Source organism: Triticum aestivum, chromosome 6A (assembly GCF_018294505.1).
Source record: "Triticum aestivum cultivar Chinese Spring chromosome 6A, IWGSC CS RefSeq v2.1, whole genome shotgun sequence".
NCBI lineage: Eukaryota > Viridiplantae > Streptophyta > Magnoliopsida > Poales > Poaceae > Triticum > Triticum aestivum.
This window is the reverse complement of record NC_057809.1, coordinates 90,796,853-90,808,608: the sequence shown is the minus strand read 5'-3', so window position 1 is coordinate 90,808,608 and position 11,756 is coordinate 90,796,853. Positions and strand designations below refer to the sequence as shown.

Here is an 11,756-nt window from a genome sequence, read left to right as displayed (position 1 = left end):
CTGAGTGTTGGTCCAACCTGTCAGCTGCCGGTGGCCACCAGGGGCAACTCTGGGTTGGCCTACCCGTACCTTGGACAATCTGAGTGTGCCCTGAGAAAGAGATATGTGCAGCTCCTATCGGGATTTGTCGGCACATTCGGGCGGTGTTGCTGGTTTAGTTTTACCCTGTCGAAATGTCTTGTTGTACCGGGATACCGAGTCTGATCGGAATGTCTCGGGTGGAGGTCTATTCCTTCGTTGACCGTGAGAGCTTGTGATGGGCTAAGTTGGGACACCCTGCAGGGAGTTGAACTTTCGAAAGCCGTGCCCGCAGTTATGGGCAGATGGGAATTTGTTAACGTCCGGTTGTAGAAAACCCGAAGTTGACCTTAATTAAAATACATCAACCGTGTGTGTAACCGTGATGGTCTCTTTCCGGCGGAGTCCGGGAAGTGAACACGGTGTTGGAGTTATGTTTGACGTAGGTTGCTCTAGGATCACTTCTTGATCGCTACTAGCTTCACGACCGTGCCTTGCTTCTCTTCTCGCTCTCTTTTGCGATTGTAGCCACCATATATGCTAGTCGCTTGCTGCAGCTCCACCTCATTACTCCATCCTTCCTATAAGCTTAAATAGTCTTGATCTCGCGGGTGCGAGATTGCTGAGTCCCTGTGGCTCACAGATACTTCCAAAACCAGTTTGCAGGTGCCTATGTTACCGAGCAGGTGACGCAACCAAGCTCAAGGAGGAGCTCGATGAAGATCTTGCCCTTTGTGTTGTTTCGTTCTAGTTGATCAGTAGTGGAGCCCAGTTGGGGTCGATCGGGGACCTTTGTCGCATTTGGGGTTCTTCTTTTATTTTGGTTCCGTAGACGGACCTTGATTGTATCTGGATGATGTAATGCTTTATTCATGTAATTGTGTGAAGTGGCGATTGTAAGCCAACTATGTATCTCTTTCCCTTATGTATTACATGGATTGTGTGAAGATTACCTCACTTGCGACATTGCTTTCAATGCGGTTATGCCTCTAAGTCGTGCTTCGACACGTGGGAGATATAGCCGCATCGAGGGCGTTACAGCACACCTTTACAAAAAAAGCATAGGTCACTGAATACACTTTAGGGCTGAATACATGGGAATTTGATCATATGACACACTTAAATTAACCACCGATCAGATGCCCCTCTTTTCTTTGGCAACAGATCATATGTCTTTTTCAATTACATAAATGTTTTTTTAATTTCTAACTGCAATAATGCCATGTGAAATGAAAAATGAATCCTTGTGGCAAACTTGCAATTTCCTAACTTTTTTCCTTTATAGCCCAGCCTTGATTGTCAGGTATTAATGACATAGTATCTATCTCTCCTATGGGCGAGCTATCAAATTGGTTCTAAATGTTATGGCAATGTGACAGAGCCAGCATCCGGCTATTATTAGCCATGCTCTAAATAAACGCGTCCCTCCGCCACCACTGCCCAAACCCTAGATCTCCCGGTCGCCAGCCATGGAGAAGGCGGCACCGACCGCCGTGGCAAGAAAGCGTGAATCCGATGGGATCGCTGGCAGCAGGCCAAGGAATCGGGCACGCAGTGGCAACTACGATGGCAACTAGGTGGCCGAGGATCCCATCAGCCACCTCCCCGACGCCATCGGTACCATCATCTCCCTTCTTCCCACCAAGGACGGCGCACGCACGCAGGCCCTCTCCCGCCGATGGCGCCACCTTTAGTGCTCCGCGCCCCTCCACCTTCAGGCTAATAGCAGCCTCTGCAGCAACCTTCGCTGGCGCCCCACCATCATCAACAGGATCCTCTCCGACCACCCTGGCCCCGCCCGTCGCTTCCACTTCCCATTCATCCAGTTCACACCCGGCGACATAGACAGCCGGCACATTGAGCTCGACGGCTGGTGCCAATCCCGAGCCCTTGACGGACTCCAGGAGCTCAATATCTGCTACGGGAGATGGTCGAGAGAACCGCCTCAGTTTCCTGCTGTCGTCATCTGCGCCCCGCTTTGCACCCACCCTCCTCGTGCTCAAAATCGGCTCGTGCAATTTCCCCAGTGAGATCTCACCATCGTTGAGTTTCCCCCTCCTCAAGCAGCTCATCCTACGGTGCGTTTCCATCTCGGAGGATGTATTCGACCAGGTGCTCTCTGGATGCCGTGCCTTGGAGAGCCTTCAGTTGTGGGACATTCTTACTGCGCGTCGCCTCCACATTCGCTCACTAACTCTTAGGAGCATTGGCTTCCGTGCTCGTAGTGCTTGCACGCAAGAACTAGTCATTGAGGATGCTCCCAGCCTCGAAAGATTTGTGTCACTTTATTCTCCGGACATAAGTTTTGAGACTATCCGCGTAATTGGTGCGCCTAAACTGAAAATATTGGGCCTTTTTTCACCATGTGTATCCACACTCCAGATTGCAACTCTAGTCATCAAGGTAGCAGTAGCAACCTTCTTGAATCTTGCATTTGTTGTACCTACATGCATTTCATTATTTTTTATGTTCATTGTTTTCTTTAGGGAGTGTCCCCAGTCAGCTTGGCAAACTCAATATGCACTGTGAAGGTTCTGGCTCTCTACTCTTCTGGCTCTCAGTTGAATGCAGTTCTAAACATCCTCAGGTGCTTTCCCCGCTTGGAAAAGCTCTATTTCACTGTGAGTATTCGTCTTTGATTGCCTTGTCAATGTGAAATTTTATTTTGAGGTAAGTTAGCTGATAGTAACCTAATCTGGTTAGAAATGGCTCTGACATATGGCACCTTTCTCTTCTTTTTTTCAGTTGAAACACCCAAAGATGGATATGAAAAATGTGCGCCTGTGTGACCCACTAGATCCAATCGAATGCCTCGCAATCCATCTAAAAAAATTGGTGTTTGAAAATTACAAAGGCCGTGACCAAGATGCTGACTTTGCCAAATTCTTTATTTTGAACGCAAAAGTGCTGAAGGAAATCAAAATTTCAAGCCCTAAGGGCAACGATATTCAATGGGTGGACGATCAACACAGGCTGCTACAAGTGGAAGATAGAGCTTCTCGAGATGCTGAACCTGAATTTAGAAGTGAGTTTAGCTGTTTGGGTAAAACCAAACAGATTCATGATTTATTGGATAATCCCTTCGACTGCTCGTGTTCTAGAATTAAATGCAATGTTCTTTCAGGTGAAGCATGTCCATGATTCGTCAATGGCCGATCTTTTCAAATCCTTGTCTCATAGACAGGGTTAATGCCCGAATATTGTGTAGTCTTTGCCCCTTCTCTAGAAGATATGCTCGAAAATTGTATTAGCTTTTGTCCAGACTCAATTTATGGCTGCTCGATCTCTGGTTAGAACTTATTTCCTGTTTTTGTCTCACTAAGTTATCTATGTTGAAACTGCAAAATGTATGAATGCAAAAAGGGTTTATCAAAGCCATTACCGCTCATCATGGATGCAAATTTATATACTGATGTAAAATGTATGCTGACTGCAAAACATGCTTGTATTGAAAAATCAATCATCTTTTCACATACAAAAGTTTGTAAGGTTTGAGTGCTGGTTTTCGAACCGCTTCCGTTTTTGCTTTACTGTACTCTTCTCAGTGCAGATGCTCCTATGAACTCTCGAGGTTTTGTTTTTGTTGCATAATTCTCTGTTTGTAGATCAGGTGTTTGGTTGTCATTTTAATCAAAACTTCTGCTGCTATGTTTGGAGGCGAGCCTGCACTGGTCTCATCCGAATGGAATTGTAAGATCGTCTCATGGTGGGAATATTAACAGCCGGGACCTCGTATTCAGAAACAGCAAGGTGGTTCATTTATTGGGTTATGCGCACCTTCTGCCTGTTAAGTTGTTTTCAGAAATTATTACTAGGTAAGAATCAATCTTATTCGCTGTTCTGTGATGGCGGAATGATTTGTCAGTTTCACTGATTATTTGCGATAATTCTAGGTTGGTTACGAATCCCCTTTAGTAGTCTGTGCTTTCTAGAAAATGGAGAAACGATGACTGTCTTTGTAAACACAAAAATTGCTTCATGTAGTATGGCCATATAGTGTTGATGTGTAATTGGTATCATCAGAAATTCATTATCACTGCCATGCTATTAATGTATTTTTGCAAGATACTCTCTTGGTTCACCGCGAATAGCATTAGCAGCCAACTGCTAGTGGTAGGTTGTGGGTAGAGTAGATGATTCGGTTATCTGGGAAGCTGTTGAACTGTCGAACCACGTGTGTTTATCACCTGAACTTCCGCGAACCATAGTTTCTCCCTGCCCATTTGTTCTGTGCATTCCTCTGATAATTTCTGCCTTGCAACTTACATAATTCTTTGAATGGAAATGCTTTGATCTTAGCCTATGCTGTGCGGATTTCATGGTTATCTGGGAACAGCAAGAAGAGCAGGTGATGTGAAGAGCTACGCGTTTGTATAACTATGCAATGTAATACCAGTTTAACCCTGTATCTGTACCAAGTACCATGTTCATCTTGTTGCCACATTCTGTATTCATAAGCATTATACCATGTTTCATGCATGGATCGAATGTCATGGATATAAGCTATTTGGTGGGTCATTTCTTGTTTCTTAAAAATGGACCTTGTACCATCTGAGCTGTTACCTGAATCTGCAACTGGAATGCAGTGTTCCTTTGACCACTTCTACCGATGGTTTATTAGTGCTGTTAACTGGGTTTAAGAGCTAACTCTCCCGAATCTGGATGAAATTCGCAAGTCTGGATTTCTCTTGTGCTGTGGCACCAGACCAGTCGCTGGCGGATACTTCCATAGTTAAACAGATCATTATGCCCCTTTAGGAGATTCATTGTACAGATTAGTATCATGGAAACAGATGGTGATGATCTACACAATGTATCCACCACTGAGAAGGCATTATATTCTGATTTTGTAGAGAATTTACCTGAGTTTGTCCTCCACGGCCATCTAAGGCGATCTCCGCCCTCGCTTAACTGAAAATGTGACCAAGGAATAGTGCTTCAATGGCCCGGCCCCCGCTCCGACATGTCCGGGTACAGATCAGCTACCCGGCGGTTGCCACGGCAGGCCCTCCGCCACCGTGAGTTTCTTGGAGCGCCTGAATATGGAATTCAAAAGTCTTTGATTATTTTCTTCCTCCATGTATCCAACTATCCATCCGGGACATGAGGACCTGGTAGATGGTTCCAAGATTGCAAAAGGATGTGCTAGATGGGCACGAAACTGAAGCGGGAAATCTCACCGCTAAAAAATAACAGATGATACAGTTTTCAGTTGCCCGCCAAACTCCCAGACCTGAATTTCTGAACGAGCGGCAAATCTCCCCGCCAAATCGAAAATTTCGTCCAGTTGCCCGCCAAACTCCCAGAACTGAAATTCAGAGGATACAGTTTTCAGTTGCCCGCCAAACTCCCAGAACTGAAATTCAGAACGAGTGGGGAAATAGAGTTTTCAGTCTCCCCGCCAAATCGAAATTTTCGTCCAATCTTACTGGGCGCGAAACTGGAGCGGGGAAATAGACGCGGATTTTCAATTTTTCGTTTTCAATTAATGATACACGAAATTGGGGCGGGAAACCCCAACACCAATTTTTTTTAGTCACGCGCCAAAGAAGTTGATTCCCACCTACCTTCGCAGTTGCCCGCCCAGGCCCCTGGATGGACGTAATTCAAAGCACATGGGTGATAACAATTCTGAGAAAATCGACAACAAGGGCCAAGGGCAGATGAAACACAGATCGAATAAAATGTATGAAAGCAACTTATTGTTTCATTGAAATCGCAGTCAGAAAATACAACGACAAAGCAAGAACAGTCTACTTCGAACTGAAGTATCCTGAAACACACCCATCCATACATCCCAGCTACAGCCTAACTAAGCAAGGAATCTACGCCTTCTTGGGGGACTTGGCGGTCTTCTTGGGCGACTTGGGCTCCTTGGGGGACTTCTCGGCCGTCTTCTTGGGGAGCAGCACCGGGTTGATGTTGGGGATCACGCCGCCGTGCGCGATGGTGATGCCGGCGAGCAGCTTGCCGAGCTCCTCGTCGTTCCTGATGGCGAGCAGCAGGTGGCGGGGGATGATGCGGCTCTTCTTGTTGTCCTTGGCGGCGTTGCCGGCGAGCTCCAGCAGCTCGGCGGCGAGGTACTCGAGGACGGCCGCGAGGTAGACGGGGGCGCCGGAGCCGACGCGCTGCGCGTAGCGGCCCTTCTTGAGGAAGCGCCCGATGCGGCTGACGGGGAACTGGAGCCCGGCCTTGACGGACCGCGACACGGACTTCTTCCTGGGGCCTCCGGCCTTGCGACCGGCGGCGCCCTTCTTCCCCTTCCCGGTGGCTACGGTGGCTGAGGCGTCCATGGCGAGCTGGAGAAAGGAATCGGGTAGTGGAGAGATGTGTGTGGGGATTGCTTGGCTGCTGATTGCCGAGTGCGTTGGTGGCCAAGGAGACGAGATTTGCAGAGTATTTATTTCGAGGGGAGGGAGGAGGAGGAAGTGGCGGTGGGCCCATGGATCCGCGTGAACGTGCAATGGACGGCTGGATCGGGAGCTGAATGGACGGCTGTGATGCCAACAAAAACAGTTCTGCTGCACGGGATGAAATTGTATTGTTTGCTTGTGTGCATTGAGCCAAACACGATAGAAACGACCGAATCAACAGTTTTCAGTGAGGCAAGCTCGAGCAATGCAAAAAAAAGGATGTGTCCAGAGATGCGACCTCTATGATAACTAGTTGTATGTGAGGTTGTATGTGGTGTGTTTGATTTAACACCTAATCTCGCCCACTTATTAGTTCCGTCTAATGTACACGATGGTGCTTAGATTTAAGATAAGGTCCATATATAAAAGGAAGCACATCCATGTTTGGTTAATTGTAAATATTCAATTTCGTGTTCATGTTTGGAGCTATTTTGGATGACTTTTGTCAAATTTATCATGCACGGTCGATCGTTTGAAATTTCCTTTGACCAATATTTTCATCTCGAAGTTCCACATGACTTTCGTGTTGCATGTTTTTATTTTCGATGAACGTAGACGAGTAAATTTACATCTTGACCCGGTTAAGCAAAAGTAGGACCAACTTTTGGCCGCATAGGCTGCGACCCATGCTCTCGCTCGCGACCGCGACTCCTCCCCACCTACTCCCCCTCGCCGCCGATTTCCCCGCGACGGCGAGCCCCCCCACCCCACACCCCGCCCCATGCCGAGAGTCGACAGATCTACCTGCTCGCCGCCCCGCCCGGGCTCGACGATCCCGTACATGCCTCCCCCCTTTGTGTACCGGGCATTTTCGGAGATGTTGTGCCCGATTGGGTTGGTGTCGCCGGAGACGCTGCGGGCGACGCGGATGCGGAGGTGGACGGAGCAAGCCATGCGGATCCGTGACGACGCGTCCTCCTACCTCCTTTGTGTGCGGGAGTGGAGGGCGCTGCAGCAGAAAGCGGAGGAAGAGCCAGATCCAGAGATGAAGGTCTGGGCGTCATGGGGGATCAAAACCTACAACGACATCACAGATCAGGAACTCCTCAATCTGGCGAGGAGTAACTATTTCGAGGGGAATCGAGGCGAGAAGAGGAGGATGCCACACCCGACGGCTTCCCCGAAGGATTTCGTCAATTGGGCGAGGGCGGAGGCAAGGAGCGCAGATCCACAGAGGCGGGCGAGATGGGAGTGCATCGAGGGCAAATTACCATCGGCGCCGCCTTCGGACTCCGAGGAGGTCGACCCCTGGCCATACCTCTCGCCTGCACCAGCCATGGACTGAGCCCAGGGGCATCCTACAACAGTGGCACACATGGCCCCGAGCATCACGAGTGGGCAGTGCACTTTTGGCTGGATCCGGGGCTTGCAGGTGTTCATGGTGTGGTTTGCAGTCAGAGGCCCGCAGTGAGAATGGAAGGAGAGTTTCGTGCTTGCTTCGCCTACCACGCCGGCCATGAGTGTGAGAGGGGCAACACCAGATCTGGAGGAAGAAGAATTGCGGGTCATGGAGAGGGGCGAGAAGCTGTGAAGAGTGTTGAGGCTGCCCAGGAGGGGTGCAGAATCAACCCAGAAGCTAGTGACGCGCATTTTGGTGTACGCGGAGGAGGAAGAGATACCTCTGATTGCGCCAAATTAAGCCACCCCGCCATCGAAAGTGATTGCGTGGGCGCTGGCGGGGAGAACTTCAAGACTCAAATCCAGAAGAGTGCGATGGGAAGCATTCTATCGTGCTTAATCACAGGAGACCATGGATCTCATGGAGAGGCTGTTGAGCTCCAACCAAGAAAGGATTTGATGGTCTCTGGTGAAACTGAAGCCATGGTGGTTATGGAGCGGGTTCAGAGTGATTCAGAGAAGCGTGGGCGCCAAAAAGGTGTACAAAATTCGGGGGAGCTTTCCAGCCTGCCATGGTGACGAAGCGGAGCTCAGATATAGCCAGCTGTGGAGTGGTATAAAAATCGTCAAAGGGGGGGAGGAGATTAGGGTTCCCACTTTCCCCTCCTCCTCTCTCAGCGCCGCCGCCACCCCATCCCCACCAGACCTACGTTGAAGGACTGTGCCTACGTAATCCTCCTTACGTTACACAATATTATATAGGGTAGGGTATTGGACGGCCAGGGGCATCTCTCCTAACCATGTATCCTCCCAAAATCTTGTTGACATCCCATTGCCCACCAAGAATTTGCCCTACGAAAGAACAAGTCCTTCGTTCTCATAAGTCCCTTCCAGAATGGCGAGTCAGTCGATCGCATGGTAACCTGAGCTAGTGTCTTCGAGTGTAAATACTTATTGCGCAGGATTTGTGACCATATACCCTCCGGCTCAGTCTCTAGCCTGTATAACCATTTACTCATAAGACATTTATTCTTAATTTCAAAGTTCTCAATACCGAGACCCCCTTGGTCTTTAGGTCGGCAAAGGATACCCCATCTCGCGAGGCAGTATTTCCTCTTGGCCTCATCAGACTACCAGAAGAAACAAGATATAAAGAAATCAAGTCGCTTCCGAACCCCTTTTGGAATTTCGAAGAACGAAAGTAGAAACATCGGCATACTAGTCAGTACTGAGTTAATCAGGACTAACCGACCTCCATATGACATAAGCTTGCCCTTCCAGCAGCTACGTTTTTTTTTTCAATTAGTTCTTCAATACACTTCCATTCTTTATTGGATAGCTTATGGTGATGGATCGGAATACCCAAGTAACTGAATGGTAAAGCACCTATTTCACATCCGAACAATTGTCTGTAAGTGTGTTCCTCGTCTTTGGCCTTCCCAAAGCAGAATAACTCGCTCTTATGAAAATTAATATTTAAACCAGATAATTGTTCGAAGAGGCATAAGATAAGTTTCATATTACGTGCCTTTGCCATGTCATGTTCCATGAATAAGACAGTGTCATCAGCATATTGTAGAATGGATACTCCTCCATCGACTAGATGAGGAACTAAACCCTCTACATGGCCATGCTGCTTGGCCCTGCCAATAATGATGGCCAACATATCTGCCACAATATTGAACATAATAGGAGACATGGAATCCCCTTGTCTCAGCCCCTTATGTGTCTGAAAATAGTGACCGATATCATCATTCACCTTGATTCCGACACTACCCTTCTGGACTTGGGTATCCACTTGGTTCCTCCAAGCTTCACTAAAACCCTTCATGCGCATTGCCTGCTGAAGAAAAGGCCACTTTACATTATCATATGCCTTCTCAAAATCCACTTTGAAGATAACCCCATCTAGTTTCTTCGAGTGGATCTCATGAAGCGTTTCATGCAGCACGACCACCCCTTCCAATATGTGTCGCCCCGGCATGAACGCTGTCTGGCTGGGTTGGATCACTGAATGAACAATTTGTGTCAATCTATTGGTTCCAACCTTTGTGAAAATTTTGAAACTCACATTGAACAGACATATAGGCCGGAATTGTTAGATCCAAACTGCCTCATATTTGTTAGGTATCAGCGTTATTGTACCGAAGTTAAGATGAAACAACTCTAAATGACCATTGAAAAAATCATGAAACATAGGCATAAGATCATCTTTAATAATATGCCAACATTTCTTATAGAATTCAGCTGGAAACCCATCCGGTCCCGGTGCTTTATTCGGCTTCATTTGTGATATTGCCAGAAGAACCTCTTTTTCAGGAGAGGGACGCGAACAGGCTGCGACGGGAGATGAAGCAACGGAGGGAGATGAAGCGAACAGGCAGCGGCCGAAGAGGCGCGCAGTTCGAATTCAGTGTCCACATCAGAAAACGTTTCAGCTCCCGCGTGACCTTTTGTATACCCATCATGCATGGCAAAAATTTAGACATCGGCTCGGCTCATTCCCGCAACCCGCGCCGCGTCGTGATGAGGCGTGGCGTGGCGAGGCGGGCGGCGGAGGAGGAGCGCGCGTGGATGTCCCTCTTATTCTCATCCTCATACATGTGGAGAAAGAGCCTCCCTTATAAAGAGGTCCAACTCCCTCTAAACTAGCAATGTGGAACTAAACTTTGTTCCACCTCTTGCCTTGCACGAATGAGCTGCGTGGGCCTCTTTGATTTATTAGGAATTTCTGAAACTGCTATTATGCTAGGCCCAAAAATAGACAAAATTCCAGCAATCCCCCACCAGATCCCAGAGGCACACAAAAATTTCCTCTGGTTCCAAAACACTGTTTTATATACCGGTACTACAGTGGAGACTGTTAAGTTGAACTTCAACCTAGAACTCTATGCTACACTAGTAAGCAACTTGAACAGTGGACTGGGCCTTGAACTGCAAGTTTTCTGCGAATCTAGCTTCACATAAAGCCTTGACCGATACGTGGCTACCATGGGTCTTCCCCGCGGGTGGAGCTTATGCGTCATACTCCGAGACCTTTAATGAGTTTACTAGAGAGAACCCTACTCTCATAGATTGCGATGTTTAACAATCATACTCATATAGGTGTGTTCTTCAAAAGATGTTCTGCAGGACAACATCTCTGCTTAAAAGAGCCACTTAGAACACATGAAGATATACATCAACCTGCCATGCAGATTAGAAGAGTATTGCATCTTCATGGAGTGGTATTGTTAATAGTAAGGATACTCTCCTCTTAGTTGATCAACAACTTGTCTTCCACATCTAATTCACGGGATCTCCGATCACAAAGAATAGGTTACCACTATGAACAACTCATATTGTGGGTCTCATACCCATCTCCCTCGATGCATTGTCTATCACATTACGTGATAGACCCTTAGTAAAAGGATCTGCCAGATTTTTAGACGTTTGGATATAATCCAATGCAATAACTCCAGAGTTTTTCATTTCCCTAACAGACTTTAACCTTCTCTGAACATGTCTTGATGACTTCATGTTATCCTTTGAGCTGCTCACTTTCGTGATCACAGTTTGATTGTCACGGTTCATAAGGATACCTGGTACAGGTTTCTCAACAACCAGCAAGTCATTCAAGAGCCGACGAAGCCAATCTGCTTCGACGTAGCTATATCTAGTGATGTGAGTTCTGCTTCCATTGTTGACCTCGTTAAGATGGTCTGCTTGCAAGACTCCCAAGAAACAGCACCACCTCCATGAGTGAATACATAACCGTTCGTGGCCTTTATCTCATCAGCATCTGAGATCCAGTTTGAGTCAATATACCCTTCAAGCACCTTTGGGTGCCCGGTGTAGTGAATTCCATAATTCGCAGCGCCTTCCAAATAATGCAAAACTCTCTCTAGAGCTTTCCAATGCACATCTCCTGGTTTTGAGACAAAATGACCCAGTTTGCTAACAACAAAAGAGATGTCAGGTCTTGTAGCACTGGCTAAGTACATAAGC

The 11,756-nt window shown here is 47.5% G+C and overlaps 2 protein-coding genes across 2 annotated transcripts; one reads left to right on the top strand and one right to left on the bottom strand.

The window, feature by feature from the left end:
• The first annotated feature begins 1,487 nt into the window (after positions 1-1,487).
• On the top strand, positions 1,488-4,578 carry LOC123129483 (putative F-box/FBD/LRR-repeat protein At5g56810). The gene is made up of 4 exons (XM_044549631.1): positions 1,488-1,565; positions 1,864-2,421; positions 2,505-2,639; positions 2,764-4,578. Exons 1-4 carry the CDS (start codon positions 1,488-1,490, stop codon positions 3,157-3,159), a joined length of 1,167 nt encoding a protein of 388 aa, XP_044405566.1. The 3' UTR covers positions 3,160-4,578.
• Positions 4,579-5,707: 1,129 nt separating this feature from the next.
• On the bottom strand, positions 5,708-6,397 carry LOC123132240 (histone H2A). Its single transcript, XM_044552021.1, has one exon. It carries the CDS (start codon positions 6,309-6,311, stop codon positions 5,844-5,846), a length of 468 nt encoding a protein of 155 aa, XP_044407956.1. The 5' UTR covers positions 6,312-6,397; the 3' UTR covers positions 5,708-5,843.
• Between the last annotated feature and the right edge of the window lie 5,359 nt (positions 6,398-11,756).

Excerpts from the sequence above, each read along its gene's own strand:
- LOC123129483 (XM_044549631.1), top strand. The coding sequence starts at position 1,488 with ATGGAGAAGGCGGCACCGACCGCCGTGGCAAGAAAGCGTGAATCCGAT. Across the intron at positions 1,566-1,863 it reads GCAGCAGGCCAAGGAATCGG|ACAGCCGGCACATTGAGCTC; the intron begins GCACGCAGTGGC and ends CCGGCGACATAG. Across the intron at positions 2,422-2,504 it reads TTGCAACTCTAGTCATCAAG|GGAGTGTCCCCAGTCAGCTT; the intron begins GTAGCAGTAGCA and ends TGTTTTCTTTAG.
- LOC123132240 (XM_044552021.1), bottom strand. The coding sequence starts at position 6,311 with ATGGACGCCTCAGCCACCGTAGCCACCGGGAAGGGGAAGAAGGGCGCC.